At 37.5% G+C, this 19955-nt stretch overlaps 2 protein-coding genes across 4 annotated transcripts in view; both read right to left on the reverse strand.

The window, feature by feature from the left end:
* The window catches only part of MRPS6 (mitochondrial ribosomal protein S6), a 102833-nt gene that overhangs the window by 30394 nt on the left and 52484 nt on the right, over positions 1-19955 (reverse strand). The gene's annotated exons all lie outside the window — the stretch shown is intronic.
* The window catches only part of SLC5A3 (solute carrier family 5 member 3), a 38709-nt gene continuing 20262 nt past the window's right edge, over positions 1509-19955 (reverse strand). For 2 of the 3 annotated variants that reach the window (XM_027100867.1, XM_027100881.1), the window contains exon 2: positions 1509-13123. In XM_027100867.1, the coding sequence (XP_026956668.1) occupies positions 10628-12784 (2157 nt within the window). In that variant the 5' untranslated portion in view covers positions 12785-13123 and the 3' untranslated portion in view covers positions 1509-10627. Of the gene's footprint in view, positions 13124-14209; positions 14293-19955 lie in introns of all 3 variants that reach the window. The other variant, XM_027100875.1, reaches the window with a different exon arrangement.

Genomic DNA, 19955 nt, shown 5'->3' on the forward strand with positions numbered 1-19955 from the left:
TAAATCTGGAAACATCTGAGCAAAATAATGATAGTAATGAATTATAACCCACTAAATAATACATGAGTTCAAACTGATAAATAAATGGGGAAAAGGGGAAACTCTTGATTTCAGTATAGTAAAAAAAAAAAAGTTAGAAAAATCACTGTTTCACACCACCACAGTAATAACTTACTCAGGCAAGAATTATCAATGGGGCTTCCCTGGTGGCACAGTGGTTAAGAATCCTCCTGCCAATGCAGGGGACACAGGTTCGAGCCCTGGTCTGGGAAGATCCCACATGCCACAGAGCAACTAAGCCCATGTGCCACAACTACTGAGCCTGTGCTCTAGAGCCCACAAGCCACAACTACTGAAGCCCACGCGCCTAGAGCCCGTGCTCCACAACGAGAAGCCACCGCAATGAGAAGCCTGAGCACCTCAACGAAGAGTAGCCCCTGCTCACCACAACTAGAGAAAGCCCGCGCACAGCAACGAAGACCCAACACAGCCAAAAATAAATAAATTTATTTAAAAAAAAAAGAATTATCAATGGATGCTAAAACTAGGGATTCAAGTTTGATGAGGAATAAGTTATTTACATAAACTCTAATTATCTCCCCACAATTTACTTACTACCAAAGGGGAAAACATTAACTAGACAGTGGAGAGACCTGGTAGGTACCACCCCAATCAAGTATCAAAAGTTAATGTCAATAATAATGAGACAACACAACACATGCCTCTCAGTGTGAGGCTTTGAGGACATATTATTGCTTACGTTGTAGTCCTGCCAAAAATGCATAGTGTGAATCAAATCACGAGGAAACAACCCTAAATAGGGGTGGCATTCACAAAATGACTGGCCTCTACACTTCAAAAATATCAATACCACAAAAGACAAAAAGAACAGCTGAGGAACTATTTCAGACTAAAGGAGATAGACATAAGAGCTAAATGCAATGAACTGGTTTCCAAACTTAAAAAAAAAAGTTGCTATAAAAGAACATTATTGAAACAGCAACATTTGAATAAAGACTTTAGATTAAAATATCGTACCAGTTACTTTCCAGATTTTGATTATATTGTGATTATCCTTGTCTTAAGAAATATATCCCTAAGTACTTAGAAGGTAAAGGGGAATGATGCCTGTGACTTGTTTTCAAACCGTTCAGGAAAGTGTCTGATGAGAGAATGACAAAGCAACTGTGGCAAAATGTTAACCTCTGTGAATCTGGATGAAAATGATTCCTGGGTTCTTCAACCTATTCTTGCAACTTTCCTATAATTTGGAATTATCTCAAAATTAGAAATGAAAAAACCAAGAATATTTTTATTTATTCAATGTTTTATATGCAACTCAATTCTCAGTCAGTATTTGCAAGTCCATGTTTTCCAAGGTAAAGAATGGCAATAATTGGTGGGGGAAACCCACCGGAACTCTTCATGAGCCAAGAGAAAAGGAACTGAGATACAACCTTTTGAGGGTAGACATGTGTTCATATTGAAAATACTTAGTCACAGAAGTGTAAATTTTTCATTTTATTCAAAGTTGGTACAGAAGTGCTAACATTTCCATAAAATAATTACTATACTTCAGTTACAGGACAAAATACCACAGAAAGGAATATACTTTGCAAGAAATGTAGTTCATCTTAAGTTTCCAAATACTTTTAAAGGCTAATGCAGCAGCTGGCAAAATAACACATAGTACACAAAGAACAGTGTATTTTACAGAGTCAGTAATGAAAACTGACAGCTCTTTAGCAGATTTGCTTCATTTTTTTCATTTTTAAACAGTTAACACTTTTAAAAACACATTAAACCAAGATCATACATGTCTACAATTTAAAAAATAAGATTGTATACAATAGGTTAGAATAAGTCAAAGTTAGAATTGTCATGTATGGTTAACAATCCTAAATCTACAATTTTAATTGTATTCCTTTCAATATGGAAGTAACCTGGTTTATATCAAATTCTACTTTCTGCTTGCAACTAAAACATTGTACAGTGAGATGGACCTGATCAGTCAAGCCTTAAAAAAAAAGAAAATGCTGTGGACAATGAAGGTACCCTGGAAATCAGTTTACAATTCAAAAAACTCACCAATAACCCAACAACTTCATTTAAAATCACATTTGGTCTACAATGCATAACTGACAAAACAATCCATGTATACAATACACAACCCCAGTGCACAGACTGGTCTCTCACAGAACATCTGAACAAAGCTTAAGAGGCAGGACACTGGGAAAAACATTTTTCAATGTAGACATCTTTTAAAAATGCATTAATACTTACATATCAAAATTACTAGATAAAAGCAGCAGTACTCTGCTGACATTTGGCTTAAAAATAAAGGAATGAATGAAGCAATTTCACAGGATATTAGAAAAGGAATTGGTTTTCTTCTTGAAGAAGACTACTAACTTTTGCACAGCAACTATTTTTGATATCCACCTTATCAAAAAAAAAAAGGAGAAGAAGAAGCACTGAGAAGCATAACATAGTTCATATGTGATTGCCAACATAGGTCCAGGCAACAGAAAATGGGATGTCCAAGCAAAGAATGGGTAAATCCTCGCTTTATTTTGGAACTCTGTTGGCAATCTATAAACTGAAGCATTATTGGTGGGGGAAAGCAGGGCAACAGATTCCATACCATCATCTGACACTAATGTAATACGTCATTATTTAAAAAATAAAGCTTTTGCATTTTAACAACCCCACAGAAAAGTCCATGAGCAAAAGACCTGTTGATCTGTTTGCCACTCAAAAGTTAGAGATCTCACAGTGAAATTAGAAAATTCTATTTATACATATTTACACCGCTAGGACTACTCTCACCTAGACTAATTAAAGCAATTTTCCATGGAATTACAGATGAAAGATATTCTGCCAAAGGAATCTTCAAAAGCATCCTTTAAGTTCTTAAAAACTATTTTAAATTTAAAAACAAAATTTAAAGGTACAGAACACATTCTACACAGGACTAACAGGTTATTACTGCTTTGCCTTATCACATATTGCTAAGCCAAAGATGTTCCTCAAACCTCTCCTTTCTCCTGCATTTCTGGTACTCCTCTCCAGTAACCCCACCGAAGCCTGAGGTTTTACATTCTTAAAAAATGCTGCAGGTCCATAACCTGGCGACTTTTGGCTAGAGGGCGTAAGTCTCTCCCTCAAAGTGCTCAGGTTAATTCTTCTAAAACATGTTCCATTAGTCTATACCAGCTTTAATCTTCATTCCATATATTATTAAAGATGATTATCCCTAAGAAGATAAACATACAAAATAGAGGAGAGTGGGAACAAAGCTAGTCACTTCTCTCCATCCTGAGAGTCCTTCCATCTTTTGACATACAGGCAAAATCCAAGACACAAATGTATTTATTCATTGTTTACAAACAGGGACTATTCAGGTGTAGAAAGTGAGGAGTAAAATAAGGATAATGTCGAGTTCAAGAAAACACATTATTTTCTTCTTTTGCATGCATATTCACAGATTTCATCTAATCTAGTCTTGAAGCGGGTAATGAGACAGGCAAAAGAATCCTTTAGACTCTTACAACCATTGTGAAAAGCAAAGCACTTCATTTGGCAGATCTGTCTGTTAGTTTGATGCTCGTAACACTTGGATCAAATTCTGCTCTATTAAAATGAAGTGCAGTGAAGCATATGAAAAAATAACTTCATTAAGTTTAGATTAAATTTACGCAAAGATTAAAGATTAGTATTTGCCCTATTAAAATGTGAGATTTCTCCATGTTTTCAAGGTACTATTGACGGGAGGTAAAATTTCCTAAAGATGTATGATTTAAAAAAAAAAAAATCCAATGGCTCTACAGCTTAAAGCAGAAGTTTGTCAAAATGTTCCACCCACCAAAAACCTAGAAGTCTGTCCCTGTTTCTCAAGTTCCAGATTGTAGGAAAGAGCCCACAGACCCCATTTTAGCTAGTAACCCCCCAATACAATTGCAGAATTCTTGACACTGGTATTCTCTCCTCCACCAAAGCAGTACAAACGTACTCAGATTAGAACACTGAATCCCTTATGATTTAGGACCCCTATCTTAGGTACCTCACTGTCTAGGGCTTTCAGTACTGCGGTCCTCATTCTGACAACTCGAGACAAACCCATGGTGGGCTTTTTATGCCTGGCACTTGTGGGACAATGAGAATACTGTTAGTCTTGTGCTTTCTACATGTGGAGTTACAAATATGAGGGAACATGGTTTTGTGCTTTCTATGGACACTTACTTTCAGCTTTTTCCTTATCATGGAATGTGAAACGGTTGTCACATATATGTTCTCAGATATGCCTATCCAACCTACACTGGAAAATGATAAAGTTAAAATATACTCACAGAATAAGTAACCTTAAATTTTTAATTAAGGATATAAAAGAAACAAATTCAGATGAATAAATAACATTTAAGCTGCAACACAAACCAGACTTACCTGGTTCCTTGAACTTAAACAGAGGCTGCATATAAAGTATGTAAATATAAATGTATTTTCTTCACTAGATATAACGATATTTAAAAAGAGGAACTGTAACAAATAAGAGTTATCTATCAAGAAAGGGAAAGGTGTGAACTAGCAGATTCAGTATTGGCAGCCAGAAGGCACTAATCAAAACATAAATTTCAGAAGATGATTATATTATGGAATATACCCTACAGAATGGCCTTTGCCAGTTGGGGGTTTCAATAATATAGATAGCAATGAGCTTAATTTCAGTTTCCAACTAGTGTAACAAAAAAGTGAGTTATTAAGGAACATTCCACTTATAGAGGTATAGGCTACACTGATATATTGGAAAATTATCCAGAGTAGTTTGTCCAGAGGCAATAAAAAAAGTAAACACTCCTTTATCCAGCAGCACTAGGGTACAAGGTGAATTTCCAATATAAGTCTCCAACAAAGGTGTGGTTACCTACTGTCAACTTGTGCTGTTGCCGAAATCACTGGAAAATGTATTTCCCTCAATGACAGAGTTCACTTACTGTAAACTGTCTTGAACTGGGGTGGGGGGCTCCATTATCCTAGGCAACAATTATAATACAGTGCTTCTCTGAGGAGAGCAAAGCACTGCTCCTACACTAACAAGAATCTGAGACCACTGTGCTTTGTCTTGACTTATTTATTCTAGCATCCCTCTCTGCAAACACACTATGTATCCAGGTAACCAAACCAAACTTTTAAAAGTCATTACATAAATTAAGGTTATTGGTTTAAGTCAAGTCTCAGATTATGGTTCTCCCCGAAAAAGTAAAGTGCACGAGATGAGTAATGATACAGATACATCAAACCTTTTCTGTTTACTTCTGAGTAAAAGACTATATGCCAATGGTTAAGCCTGTTGGTTATCAGATAAATGGGGTGCTTAACCCAAAACAATAAGCTAAATCCTATCTTTTATAAAGGATTTGAGATGGAAACAAACATAAATTATATCAATTCTCTTAACATTCCTTTAAAGGTGAATCAGTAGTTTAAAGCCTTATTCCCAGCACTGGAGAGAAGTTTAAATAAAAACATTTATATGACAACATGAATAATGGTGTGGGACTCAGTGCTGGCAAAGCCCATCAATTATTTTGAACCTTAGCTAAATTCTGTTCTGGAGTCAAAGTAGTTGAGTATCTATCTACTCTTCCAACAGAGGTGAGAGTTTGACAAAAAGCATACCAAATTAAGAGAAGTTAGCTTAATGGAGGAAAAGGGATTTGCAGCCCTGAGTTAAGTCAACCAAGAAAACCAAATGTAGTGATCAAAAGATTACTTCTTTTGTAATCCAGCTTCATACCTAACTAGTACAAAAGGGTTTCTCTATATGCCAACTGACTAGTTCCAACTTTTTACCTTTAATTACTGCAAGAACAAGGCTTTTCGGCATCAAAACAAACTCCATTCCTCTCTACATTGTGACACCATCATTTCAAAGGGACTGGTGTGAATTTAACTATTCTTGCCTCCTAATTTTTGAAAACTGAGTTTCGAGAATAAAATACTGATGAATTATTAAGGGCTTTTATTATTAGTGAACACAAAGTCTAAGAAAACAATTCTTGAGAACAGTTTAAGCTAATAGAAATTTAGTATATTTAAACACAACTATATTTAGTGAATCACTATTTGGATCCAGACCTTCAAATATGGGGCAAAGCAGCACTTCTGCACACCATGACAATAAGCCTGAAACAAAGTGAATTAAGCTGACAAAAGATCAAAATAGGAATCTGTTAAGTGTTGAAAGAATAGGTGAATAATTAAAGCAATGTGAGGGAAGACAAAGGGGGAAACCAGTCTCTCTGAATGGTAGGTAGGCATACACACAAATAGGAATATATCCCATTTGTAAAGTCTGCTCAGGCTAATGTCAACATTAAAATGACTTAAACAATTTAACACCTGGCTAATGATAAATCTTATGAATACTGAAACCTAAAAGTATTTTTTCTACTAAAGTATCATTATGAAATATCAGTCATTTTAACCTCAAATATGTTAATAAACTCACACTTTACGATATTTAACATCAAACCAGGGTTTAACAAGCTTGATCTTATTCACTGTACCCTAATCTATATGCGGAGGGGTTTAAACTAGCTGATAGCAAAGATACCTCAAGTTCTAGAGTTCAATGAATATGATTCTACATCTAACACATTTTAAGCTAATTTTGTCTTCTGTTAAGTCTGCATCACCCAGGTACTTCTCAGCATCTCACTTAATAGTGTTTCTGACTTCTTAAGAAAATTTTGTCCTGGCAAGTCTCCGTACTCACGGAATTTAACAACAATGGTCTTTATACATCTCTCAACCCAAACTCAGGAAATGCTGAGGTGTCACTACTAGATACCCATGTGGTCATTTTCAACCATCATACCTCAGATGAAAATGACGTATGGGAGTAAAGTATAAGAAAAGCAAGTAAGCTGAATACTGCCAAGTGGGAACATTGATGGGTCTAACCTTTTAATAGCTAATAATATAGCAGCTCTATAGGGTGGTAAAGAATGAGAATAACCCATAAGCTACATTAAATGATATCTAAAGAGAGGGGAAGATCCACACACCCAATATAGGGAAGACAGCAATGGACTGAGAAATGTAGAGACTTAAAGGTTCTAATCACCCTGGACAAGACTTTCAAGCCCCCACTTAGCCTCAGGTTAGAGACCTGAGTAACAACCTTCCCACTCAATTCTTAAAATGTGAAGTTTCATGAAGTGATGGGCCCCCACTAATTACTTGACTTGGCCATCCCCAAGAGCTAGGGCTTTGTGACCCAGGCCAGCCTCTTTGCGCAAACAGACAATGGATCCTTTGAGCCAAGTGAAAAAGAAGCCTTGGGAGATCAGATCTGCTGGATTTAGGCCAAAGGACACAGCACCATTGCTACTGCTTGATGCTTCTCTAACCAAAAGATAAGAGTGATAACCTCACCAGGAAAGAAAGGCTGGGGGAAAAGACTGGCTCAGCTGTTTCAAAAGCCGCTTACTGTCTTGGGTGGGAGGACAAAATATTCTGAGATGAACAGGGAAATTAGAGGTACCACAAAGGAACCAATAATCATTCTGCATGTCAGGGTAATAAGCTCTTCTCATCAGATCTGGAGACTAAGATTGCCTGAGAGGACAAAAATCTAAGAACTGGAGATACCATTAACAGCAGATAAGACAATATTTTTCTCCACCTTTGAAGACCAGTGTCCTCGCTTCATTCTGACTCGTAGCTAACTACTGTAATCAATCACTCTTAGCCAATTCTGAACCTCAGCTTGAGCCAATATGAAAACATATACATGTTAATGTCTAGGTATCAATGTCATCATTTAGGACCCATTTAGTTAGTGTAAAGTATGACTATTTTGCTAGCTTTAAGACAGACCATGTATCATTCCATGAACAATCATTCTAATGAAATACAGACTGAAGAATGGTCCCCTGAAATGAAGTTGCAATCAGGAATTCACATACTTATTCAAGCACATTATCTATTACTGGGAAGCAATAAGAAGGGCAAGCTTCAGGGACTTCAGTCTAAATAAAATGTTTATACTGGCAAGAATAAACAATCCTAATGGATATGCTAATAATCATTCCTTATTTACAAACATTAGTACTCTAAACTTGACCTACTGCTATATACACATGAATAGACACAAGATGATGTATTTTATGTATCATACTAAGACAACAGCAGAGAGAAGGTAGGGGGATGCTAATATCCCAAACTATTAGGAGTCAACATTAAATAAAGGGGGGAAAAATCCACTTAAATACCACCTATTCATTTATGCTTTTAATAGAAGGGGTAAGAAGGCTGCTCAGCCAATATGTCAGTCCTCACTGCTGAGTTACACAGCAAGGTGTTCAGAGTCAGAGAAAAATTTTAATTCCTACAACTTAATGTCAATTTGAAAAATCTAAGATCCTGTTATTTCCCCAAATATCAAAAGGCTGTCTCAAAGGAAGAACAGTTCCTTTGAAAAAAGAAGAGGACAAACCATGAATCCAGATTTGGACACCTGGTTTTCTGTTCTTCCCAACAGACTTTGTAACCTTGGACATGTCACAGCCTCAGCATCCACACAAGAAAAGGATGGTCCTTATTTTTATTTGGCCCCCAGCTTATAAACCTTAAGAATGAAATTGAGAACAAAATTCCACAAGGCACTCTAATAAGCTCTGAGAAATCATACTATTCGTACATGAATTATTTTTTTCATCTACAGACTCAGTCCTTCAGAAAGCCCCCTGGAGATGGGAAGACATTATGCTACCTGACAATTTCTAAAATCAACTTTGAACTAATCAAATCCATCATAAGGAAACTAGTTTATAAATACAAAAAAATTTAAAGTCATTAGGACTGAGTTTTGATTCAAAATCTACAAAAATATCTAAAAAAGTAATAATTTTCCCCTGAAGAATAAAGGTTAATAAAATCATGCAATTTAAAAAATATCAGAGATTACAGAAAAGTCAAAGTAGATACACAATTAGTTTCCTTCATCTGTCATGGAGGAAAAAGGACAGGACACACAAAGAACTACCTAATCTGTAGAGCTCTTCTCAAACGTCTTTTGTACCCTGTCCTCATGAAGGGAATCACTCTGTGAAAAATGGATTCTCTTCCAGGAAGGCTGTAACTGGGTATGAAGCCATGTCAAGATAGAGGGTCCTACAATTAACGCAAGTCCTGTAATCTCCTCTACAAGACACACTACGAAACCCGTAGAAGTTCTTGTTCACGGCACCTCTTGAACATGCTATCCATTCTACAGAAAAACTATACTGACAATCCACCAATGGCAAAGCATGCACTCTTGAGTTTTCTGTTACTGATGGTCAGTTTGCATCAAAATATCATCACACTCTAAGTCACTGTTAACTTTTTAAACAAAAATGTAGAGGCTGTGTACACATGGCAAGTCTTTTGAAAAAAAAGTAAATCGGGGAAAAAAGACTTATCAAGGATACAATATGATCTGAGAATTAAATTTTCACTCTAAAAACTCAACTGCAATATCTCACGATCTAATCAAGTAGGGCAACCCAGCACAAAGGCAGAGTTAATTCTTCTTCAAATTTCCGGACATATCTTCCAAATGGATCCACTTGGGAAGGTACCTGGCTAATAAAGAATATTACCAAATGACAAGAACAAAGCTAGAGAATTAATGAAGTATGAAAACATGAAAATTCCAAGTGATCACACGGCAAAAAGTCCAATATTTAGTATTAGACTATCACCTGTTCAGCTTAGTCGATCAAATGCTGCTTAGGGGATGCTAATTTCCAAACTATATAAATGATCTTAATTTGGTCAGTAAATCTGGGGATCATCAGCAATGTTTACTTCATTTTCTCCCCCATAATCATGTACAATACAATCATGACATACAACTTTATAAAGACAGACTTGGTGGTCGTTTGAGTATGGTTCACTTAAACTTCAAAGTAGGAAAAAAAGAAAAAAGCAACTGGAACAAACTTTTTCCCAACATTCCATATACTGGTGGTACAAGAATAGCTACAGGAAAACATTCTTCTTCCTTTCTTTCAGCATTCAGAATCCATAGGCTCATGCTAACAAAACGAACCTGGCAAACGAACTTGCCCTGAAACAAGCACATGTTAGCGATTTTCAGTACATAATTGATTATACAATGTCTACAAATTCAGTTTTTTAAAATGGAAGTAGGGATTACAGAGAGAGAAAAAACTTTAAAATGAGCAAGTCTTCTACTTCAGGGTAAGAAGGCCTACCAAGATTTGGCAGTGCAGACAGTATATCTTATTCGTGATATCTTAGCATATATTCTGCTCTAAGTGCTCTATGAGAATAATTGGTCTCTCCTTACTTTGGTATGGAAAATTTTAAACCACATTTGCACAATTCAGTCTGTTAAACAAGTTTTACTTCATTTAGATTGAAATTTTACTTTCATCCATCTCTGGGAAAATAAAGTCTTGCAAATAGATGATTTTTCTGCTAAGTAAAATTTGGCTAAAACCTACAGCGTAAACAATGCCTGAGAGATGCAACAGTTACATAAGTGTTTTGTTTTTTTGTTTTTTTCAAAGACCAGTATTTTCTTAAGTTAGTGTCTCATCATATCCTTAAAAGTTCATAAGGAGAAATAAACAAACATGAAAATTCCAAGTGAACACACAGCAAAAAGTCCAATATTTAGTATTAGTTTTACTTGTGGAGTTTCTTCCAACATTTGTAAACAAACAGCCTCCTCCTCCATCAGGTCTCTGAGACTCCTCTTGCTGAGGCTCTTACTTTTAAAGCCACAGAACCAATCTATGAACTTCCAGTACCGGCCTCCATCCTCTGTTTCCTTCTTTCTCTCTTTCTCACCCATGAGAGCTGCTTGCCCATTGGAATAAGCATCTACAGGTGTTTCTGCCTCTGAATGACCTAAAGAAGCCACTGGGTTGCCCTCCTCTCTGCAGGTCACCAACAGATTAACATCTTCAGGCTGCAGGCCCTTAATGCTATCTTCAGATTTCCCATTGGGAATGACGTGGTTGATGGCCTCACTATTCTCACTGCATCTCAGGATGCTCTTCTCTTGCATTTTGTACGGCTCTTCTTTTGGGGAGCAGCTCTCCTTTACCACCAGGCTCTTCTTAGACCAAAAGGTGGTGGTACGAATCTGTTCCTTCGTAGGAGGTGGCGTGAGAAGGCTAACAATTACAGTAATGAGTCCTGTGACCCAAAACAACGCTGTGGCCACGTACATGTAATGGATGTCTTTGATGAAGCCTGGCCTGTTATCAGGTTGGTCACATTCTGGGGCACGGTAGGCAAAGGCCAGTGTCAAACGGACTGCTCCAAGAACAAAGCCAGCCATTCCACCATAGAAAGCCCCTTGTTCATTGCAGCGCTTCCAGAAAATTGCCAGAAGGAATAGGGCTGCAACTGGGGGCGTCAGGTAATCTGCTACCTCCTGAATGTAAAGGTACATCTGGCCTCCTTGCATCTCCACGATGATGGGCACCCACGCAATGCTGATCACTACCATAAAAGCCACAAATATCCTCCCCACAATCATTAGCTCCCGGGAGCTTGCACTCTTGCGGATGAGTTTGTACACATCGAGGGTGAATATGGTACTGGCACTGTTAAAGATAGAGTCCAAGTCACTCATCAGAGCTGCAATCATCACTGCCATCATTAAGCCCCGGAGGCCCACAGGAACCAGCTTCATCACCAGGCGTGGGTACGCAATATTAGAGCACCCAGCTCTGCTTCCACACACTTGCATGCAGTGCTCTGGGTTGATGCAAGCTATATCATCAGCAAACAGTATCCTGGAAATCATTCCTGGGACAACTATGATAAACATTGGCAGAAGCTTCAAGAAGCCAGCCATCAGAGTAGAGCCTTTGGCATGAGCAATGTTTTTAGCCGCTAGGACCCTCTGCACGATGACTTGGTCAGCACACCAGTACCACACCGAAGCTGGGGTCTGCCCAAGAATGAATCCAGGCCAAGGAACATCTTCATCTGTTGGATTCCGCAACATTTTCAGTGCATCTTTCTTAGGGTGGACATTACAAGAATTTGTGTTGGAAAGGTTGTATGTCAACAAGATGGAAGTGACATTGGGTGAGGCCAACATGTACCTTCTCTTAACTTCCTCAAACCCGCCAATCTCCATCATGCTAATAATCATAAGTGTGAGTGCCCCAACGATCATGAGCAGAGCCTGTAGAGTGTCTGTGTAGATCACTGCAACAAGGCCTCCGGTGACAGTCAGCAAAGCAGTCATGCCAATGAGGAGGATGACAGACACATAAAGGTTCCAACCCAAAGACTCCTGGATAAAGAGGGCACCCGAATACAGATCCACTGAGAGCTTGGTGAAGATATAGAGAATCAGAGACAACGCTGCAAAATAGACCTGAATCCTATGGCCACCAAATCGCTTGGACAAGTATTCAGGCATGGTGTATACCCCTGACCGGATGTAAATCGGGATGAAAACCCATCCCAGAAGTTGCAAAAGCAGTAAGGCATTGAATTCCCATGCGCCCACTGCAAATCCACTTGCAGCTCCAGATCCTGCCAGCCCAATGAAGTGCTCACTCCCAATATTGCTCACAAACAGAGAGGCACCAATTGCTACCCAGGTCATAGAGCGCCCCGCCAGGAAGTATCCACTTACAGTGCTTCTATTAGATTTCCACATGGCAAAAAAACCAATGCCCATGACCAGGATAAAATACAGGGCCACTATGGCAATGTCTGCTGTCTCCAGCACAGCCCTCATTTTGGTAACTTTGTGAATAAAAGTGTCCAATGACAGAAGTGTCCAACTTTTTATTTACTCATTAGTAACCCCAGCCAAGTCTGTAAACCGTACGTGAACTGGACTACACAGAGCAACACAGCAGGTCAAAGTCTTTGTCCTTTGGTTTGCTGTCTTGATGGTGGCGGTTGTGATAAACTTTGAAGGAGACAGTTTAAATTTTCCTCCGCTTCTTAATTGGGATTGAGAACTTAGCTCGTACTCTTAATCCACTCTCCACAAGACCATCAGCATTTACTCAGGTGCTGGAGGAGAAATTCTGAGTTGCAGCTAAGTCTAGTGAAGCCTACTGTACCAACCCTGCAAGGCAGCAAAGACAAAAGACAAAGATTGAATTAGAGGAGGGGCTCACCAAGCGATGAGGAAACTTTCAGTCTAGCAAAACGGCGCAACAAGACATTATAAAAAGAAAAAAAAAACTTTTAAAATATATGTACTTTAGTTCCACAGGAAAGAGCGATCCATACTATCACATCTGATACTTAAAGTCAGGGAGAATATTTATCATTTTGAAGTAAGAACAAAAATTAATTGACCTCCTAACTAAGTGGCTTAACTTCTCTGGCAACTAAGAAATGCCCACCATGACACTGCCCTTTCTTGTCTTAGTGTGGTAGTCTCATATTGGAAAGGCACCAAGGTCTTAAAGCACTTTGGGGGCGGGGGGATGACACTAATTATTCATAATAAATAAGGACACCAAAATGAATCTTCAAATACTGTGAATCCTGAGAGTAATGTATTTTATAGCCAGTTAGGGTCCTGGACAGAACAGGTATTTACTAAATATTATCATCTACCCCCAAACACAATACCAAGTACTGCTTAGTCTGTGCAGACTACTGTTACAAAATTTTCCTAAATTCCTACTACAAATGTACATCTGTGCTAGTCATCATACATTAACCTAGAAATTGTGACATGACTCCTGCCCTAAGGGGAAACAAGATGTTCCACACAAAAAAACTAGGAACATACCTAAACAACCCTAAAATTTTACTCTGCTAGCTAGAAGGAAGACATTGAAAAAAAGATTTTTTTAATGTTACAGAAAGTCATTTCCTTCCCTTCCATTTCATCAGGCATTATTTCCAAGAGAACCTCTGAGATGATAAAGGCACTGACTCAAGGTTTGATTTTGCTGAATAATTTTTCCTTTTAATGCTTTCTTGTTGAAGGGTATACAGAGCAAGGAGAGGAGGAAGAAATAGAAAATTTTTCTGGAAGACTGAAAAATAACGTCATTATTATTATTATTATATCTTCCAAACCTAAACAAAACAGACATCTATAAATCATTAGATAATAAATTGTCTTCAATAAGTCAATCAGATCTTTTCAGTCCTGGATTAAGAAAATCATTGAAAAACAGACATTTAAATTTACCTAAAATTGAGTTTATGAATATGACGGGTTTTCTCCTGGAAAAAGAGACAAATTCTGAATCTTCAAAGTTATTATAATTGGAGCTGAAAGACCAATATGAAAAACATTTTGTTATTTAACCTAATGCCTTCCACATGTTAACTCCTAAAGTGATTTCTCCTTTTGAGATAAGGCAACCTCAGAGTGTAATTTTTTTTATGCTTGACAAAGCAGATGCTTTTTGATGAATCTAGATACTTTCCTTTAAAAATCATTAAGTCCTATAAATGATACTAAAAGCCACCTCTTTTCCAAATAGACCACAGTACTAAACACTTAACAACAAACCTCTTACTGGTAAGGAAAAGAGCTGGAAATAATGCTTAAAGATAAACATGCTACCGAATTAGGTTATTAGGTCTAATTAATAATGCTGCCACGTAGAAATGTCTTAAACCCATCTTTATGCCTTTTTAAGCATAAAGCACTACAACAATTACACCAAAAAAAAACTGACTAAAATCTTTCCTCCTAAAAGCCAGTGTCAATAATGACTGGCATGAGTAAAACTGCCACACACAAAAACATAAAATACACTAAAAGTTGGTATTTGTATCACTTCATACTTGCCAAAACCTGAAGCTGCTTGTATTTCTATGACTACTTTCTCTGACCCCCAAATGTTCAAGTTATTAAAAAAAATACTTGGACATTATTTAGGAAGAATTACCTAAATTTTTAATAAAATCTAATCAGGTGACTAATAAATATTAATTATTTAAAAGGGTACCTGTAACATTTCAGTATAAGGGTTAGGTCCTCAATTACAAAGAAAACTGTAGTTGGCAATTAGGAGATCCCTGCCTCCAACAGAGCTCCCACTGCCATCCAACATCCAAGCCATACCCTTGCCATTTTGTTCCAACTTACAGATAAGCCTAGCTTACTGGTCAGAACGGCCATTTCAAGTGTCTCTCTTCTCAACAGCAATACTTGACTATCTGTCTCCTCAAGAAGGGACAAACACCCAGAGTGTTTTTATTTTTGTTTGGAGGGAAGGTGGAAGCGGGTATGTGTTGTAGTGGCTGCTGCAGCAGCCTATTTGTTCAAAGAACAGAGTGCTCAGAAACAAAACAAGCCCTTCCTTCTCCGATCACCAGGAAGCACTGCTAAAATAAACAACACTGTTTCCCATTGTCAAATATGATGCAAGTAAGATATCCAAGCCATATTCTGCTCCCTGATGAATGCTTACACTGGTCTAACCCCTAACTTCCCTAGAACAGCTGGCAGGTAAGCTAGAGAGAAAAAACGTTGGGCCCACAGGAGAGGCAGCAGGACGACGCCAAACACTAGCTCAAGGCCGAGTTCTCAACTCTTTCTGCCCCCTCAGATCCTTCAAAAGCCACTGCCAACAGTCCCCATCTCACTGGATACCATATCAGTCTGGACAGATTTAAGATTTTTCCAACTTAAACAAAAAACATCCAGAGACCAGCACCTAGTAAAGACTGGAAAAGGAAACAAAAACAAAAACAGATCAAATTAGTTTACAGAAAGATATAAAATACTATAATACAATGCAGCCAAATTTCACATTCTAGTCATTAAGAGAGACTGTCACAGGCTTTCAGGAGATAAACTGTGCAATTCTTAAAAAATGGTTCCAAATAAAATATACAAGTTTTGCATATTTTTTCTCACTCTTTTAAAGAAGTAAACATTTCTACAACAAAAATATAACGAACACTATCCAGAGTTCCTTTATTGTTAGAAAGAATATACATGGAAAAATTTTTTCTCCAGCTAAAATGAAATTTTTTAATTTATGTTTTTATATTTCTAGGACTAAGCTGGTTTACGGTTCAGATAAATCCCGTAAGTGAGAAAGGTGGGACAAGTAATAAAAGTAGGTATAGTAATGATAAGTATGTGGGTTGGCTCCTTGGTAGTGCATTTTTAAGAAAATGATTATTTCTATAATGAGAGTAATAGACGTAGAATGTATAAAGAAACGGTCCCCTAGTTATGATGGCCAGTGTAAGAAATTTAGCTGATTTCAATCAAACACAAGGGTGTTGTGAAACTGAGAGACTCTCCCCAACAGGAGGGGGCTTCTGTCTCAGAAAGCAGTGTTTTGTTGATAGTTCCGCACAAAATTAAAATACAGTCTTGGTACATGAAAGTACTATTTCATTTACTTGGATGAATTAAATTACAGTTAAAGAATTAATCCAAATAAAGAAGTGTACACAAATATTTGCTGTGTTTGAACTAGAAAGAGTAAAATAGGTTAAGACCAAATTTAAATCAGCTATTAAACCCCTTCAGGTAATATAATCAAAACATAATTAGTTATGACCAAATCTAACATCTCTCTTCTATTATCTAGGAAAAACATATAGTTTATCTTCCAAACTAGGAAACTATTCTGGGACATTCTGTAAAATCCAGGATGTATGGTCACTCTTAAAAGAAAGTCATCTGCCATAAAAACCAAACAAAGAACAAGAAAAACAAACCTTAAAGCCATCAGGGCTGCAAGTCATAATAAACTCAATGAGGCTAGTGAACTACCAAAGAGTAGAACAAAGTGACCCTCAAAGTGACCAAACCACAACCTTTTTATCTTTGGGGTCGATTTAAAAACCAAACATTCAAAAGGACAATCTGAATAGGCAGAGCCCACTACTGTCAACAGCAGGCTTGCCAAGTCTTGCTCATTTTGATCCAATGGAAAATATTCCCTTTACTAACTAGTAATTTAAGGGGTACAGAATACACCAACACATCTGAAAACTTACATGTGTAGGTGGCATGGTCAAGCAAGCAGACGAGCTTTGAAGGGCTGGGGGTCCAAGCTCTGTCACTTCCTAACTGCAGGATCTTAGGCAAGTAACAATCTCTATGAGCCTCAACTGTCTCATCTGTAAAATGAAAGCACCATGCAGCTCCTAATGGTTTAATAAGGAATAAGTAACACCTAGAAAGTGTGCTGCCCAGTGACACAGGCAGGTGCTCAGTAAACGTCACTTCACTGTCTACAACTTGCATAGACTGGAAGTGGTGATATCGGCGCCTTTCAAATTAAACTGTCAATGATACCCCAGGTGTTTTAAAAGCCTCATAAAAGTTTATAGATAAAAAGAACTAAATAAAATAATGTATTAAATATGCAGTTCTCTCACAAATATTTTAAACAGGCTCCCAACCACCTCAACTATTAGCTCCTATCTACATCACTTCATTCAAGTTAAATACAAAAAAACTCACTAAATTTATATAAAATTCTACTTATGGACTTTTCAGACACATTTTCACTTCTGTTATCTTGATTCAAAGTCCAGCAAAGCAAACTCCTCTAGTGGAATAGGTTACTGGCGCTTGGTATATACATACTCATAACAGGGCCTTCCTCAACCCTTGCTTAACTTTAAAATTGTAGAGCTTGGCTATGATAGCAGTTTATCAGTGACACCAAAAGGAAAATGAGTGTTTCTAATACAACAGATATGAATTCCAGCCAATTTTAAATTACAAGTGGAGCTGAAGACATGTAATCATATAATAGTCCCTAAAACATTTAAGGAGCTTGCCCTTAAATTTCTTTGGCAAAACATTTCTACTATACCTACAATCTTGCTATTCAAGTTTTTGGAAGTATGTAAGAAATGTATGAAACCGTGATTGAACTCAAATGGCATTCAAACTATATTGAGGGTTCCTAGATGGGACATGGGGGTGTCCCATCACAGGGGTGGGAGGTGAGGCAGAGTGAACAGGGATTTAAGCCCCCCTCCAGCAACCCTCTACCAACCAGAACGGCTCTACTTTTAGCAAATTATTGGGGGTGGGGGGTTAGGAGGGATGGTTTCCCATGTAAGTAAGCCATTTCTTCAAATAAAATCTTATTCACCTAGAAAAGTTCATAAATCACTAGATTTATCATTTCATCCATATACACACATCCCCCAAGATACAGTCATTTTAATTTGCTTCTAAGAATGTAGAAGTGTGGCTCACCAGGGGTCTTTTTGGTTTTGTTTATTTTTCGAAAGAAGTCTCAGCAATGAAGACCTTTTGGGTATGGGGGTAAATTTGAAACTACCACTGGTTTCAATATTTATGTGGATGATACCAGAACATGTGTATGGAGCAAACTCCAATAACCTATATTTTTTGAGAGAAATGAAAATGTAAAGTAACGGAGTAGAAGAGCCTATGATACCATATCATGTAATCCCAATGACTAAGCATTTTGTGTTAACTTTTTATGGGAAGAATTCAAGAGGCTCAGCACTATTTGCTTGCAAACGACTAGTTATCATAAATGAGTTATAAATAATGGAGATAAAAAATAACTACCTGGCACTAAGTCCTAACACCTTGTAGGTACTGTACCTAGAGTGCTGTATGCATTACTTTAATCCTCACAACAATTATGGGATAAGTACAATTATTATGATCATTTTACACACAAAACTGAAAGCAATGAAGTAGTATAACACCCCAGGATACAGTTATTTGTGTTTACATCTGGATTTGCACTCCCATCTAGGTTTAAATTGCTTCTTCCCTTAATCACTATGCAATACTATCTTTCATGAAAAGGACATTTATTAATAGAAACAAACAATATTAATAAAAGATCATTCAATATCACCCATGTTTAAAAATTTTGAGTTTGCAGAGAAAACAACTGAGATGTATATATAACAAATGTTAACGAAAGTGACTGCAAAGAGTGTACAGGATAAAATCCAACTGAAGTATTTATGTATGATCATTTGTGATGAATATATGTATGAAGAAAACGAAGAGATTCAAAACAAAAAGTAGTCCCAGGCACAGGCTTCTCATATAAGTAAAAACACACAGAGCAGGAAATTCGGCTAGAAGATCAAGGCTCAACCAGCTTCTCACTCTCCAAGTCCAAGGCTTTTGCCTCCATTCTCTTTCTCAGTGTTAGAATTAAAAAATTAAGTCTCAAAGTCTATTCTACATCTGACCTTGTTACCACAGGCTATATGAATCTCAGCCTTCCTTCATCTGCTAACTCTTACATCCTTAAGACATTAGGTTAAAAGAACTGGCTATATGATCTATAGATATGAGTTCTCATAGCAAAATCTATGGACCACTGTCCTTACTGAATGAAGAGTTTGTAACCACCTACCCTTTTCCTTGGGAGTGTGAATAATTTGGCTCACCCCCTTAAAGCTGTTCCATTCTCAATCTTCCTCACCTCAGAAAATGGCGACTCCATCCTTACTATTGCTCAAGCCAAAAATTATCAGTCATCCCTGAAGGTTTGCTCACTTTCTCTCTCAACCCACTCATAATCAATCCATTAGCAAAATCTGTTAGCTTTCTCTCAAAAACTATATCCAGAATCAGACCACTCAGAATCTCAACCACTAGCACCCTGCCCCAAATCACCATTCCATCTCATCCAGTTAACTGCCCTAGCCTCTTAACCTGTCTCCAAGCTCTGGCCCTTGGCCCACTACAGGGCATTAACACAGCAAGCAGTCACCTCTTCACTCACAATGCACAATGTACCAAACATGCCTCGGGACCTTGACACTAGCTGTTCCCTATGCAGGACACACTCTGCACCCCCAGATTTTCACAAGACTTGCTCTCCTCTCATTGTCTTTGCTTAAAAGTAACTTCCTAACCATCTCAATCTCTCCTTATCCTGCTTTATTTTTTTCCACAGGACTCAACACCTTCTAACATACTATACAACTTCCTCATATTTACT

Source organism: Aethalodelphis obliquidens, unplaced genomic scaffold, assembly GCF_003676395.1.
Source record: "Aethalodelphis obliquidens isolate GAN/ISIS:26980383/991018 unplaced genomic scaffold, ASM367639v1 scaffold1, whole genome shotgun sequence".
NCBI lineage: Eukaryota > Metazoa > Chordata > Mammalia > Artiodactyla > Delphinidae > Aethalodelphis > Aethalodelphis obliquidens.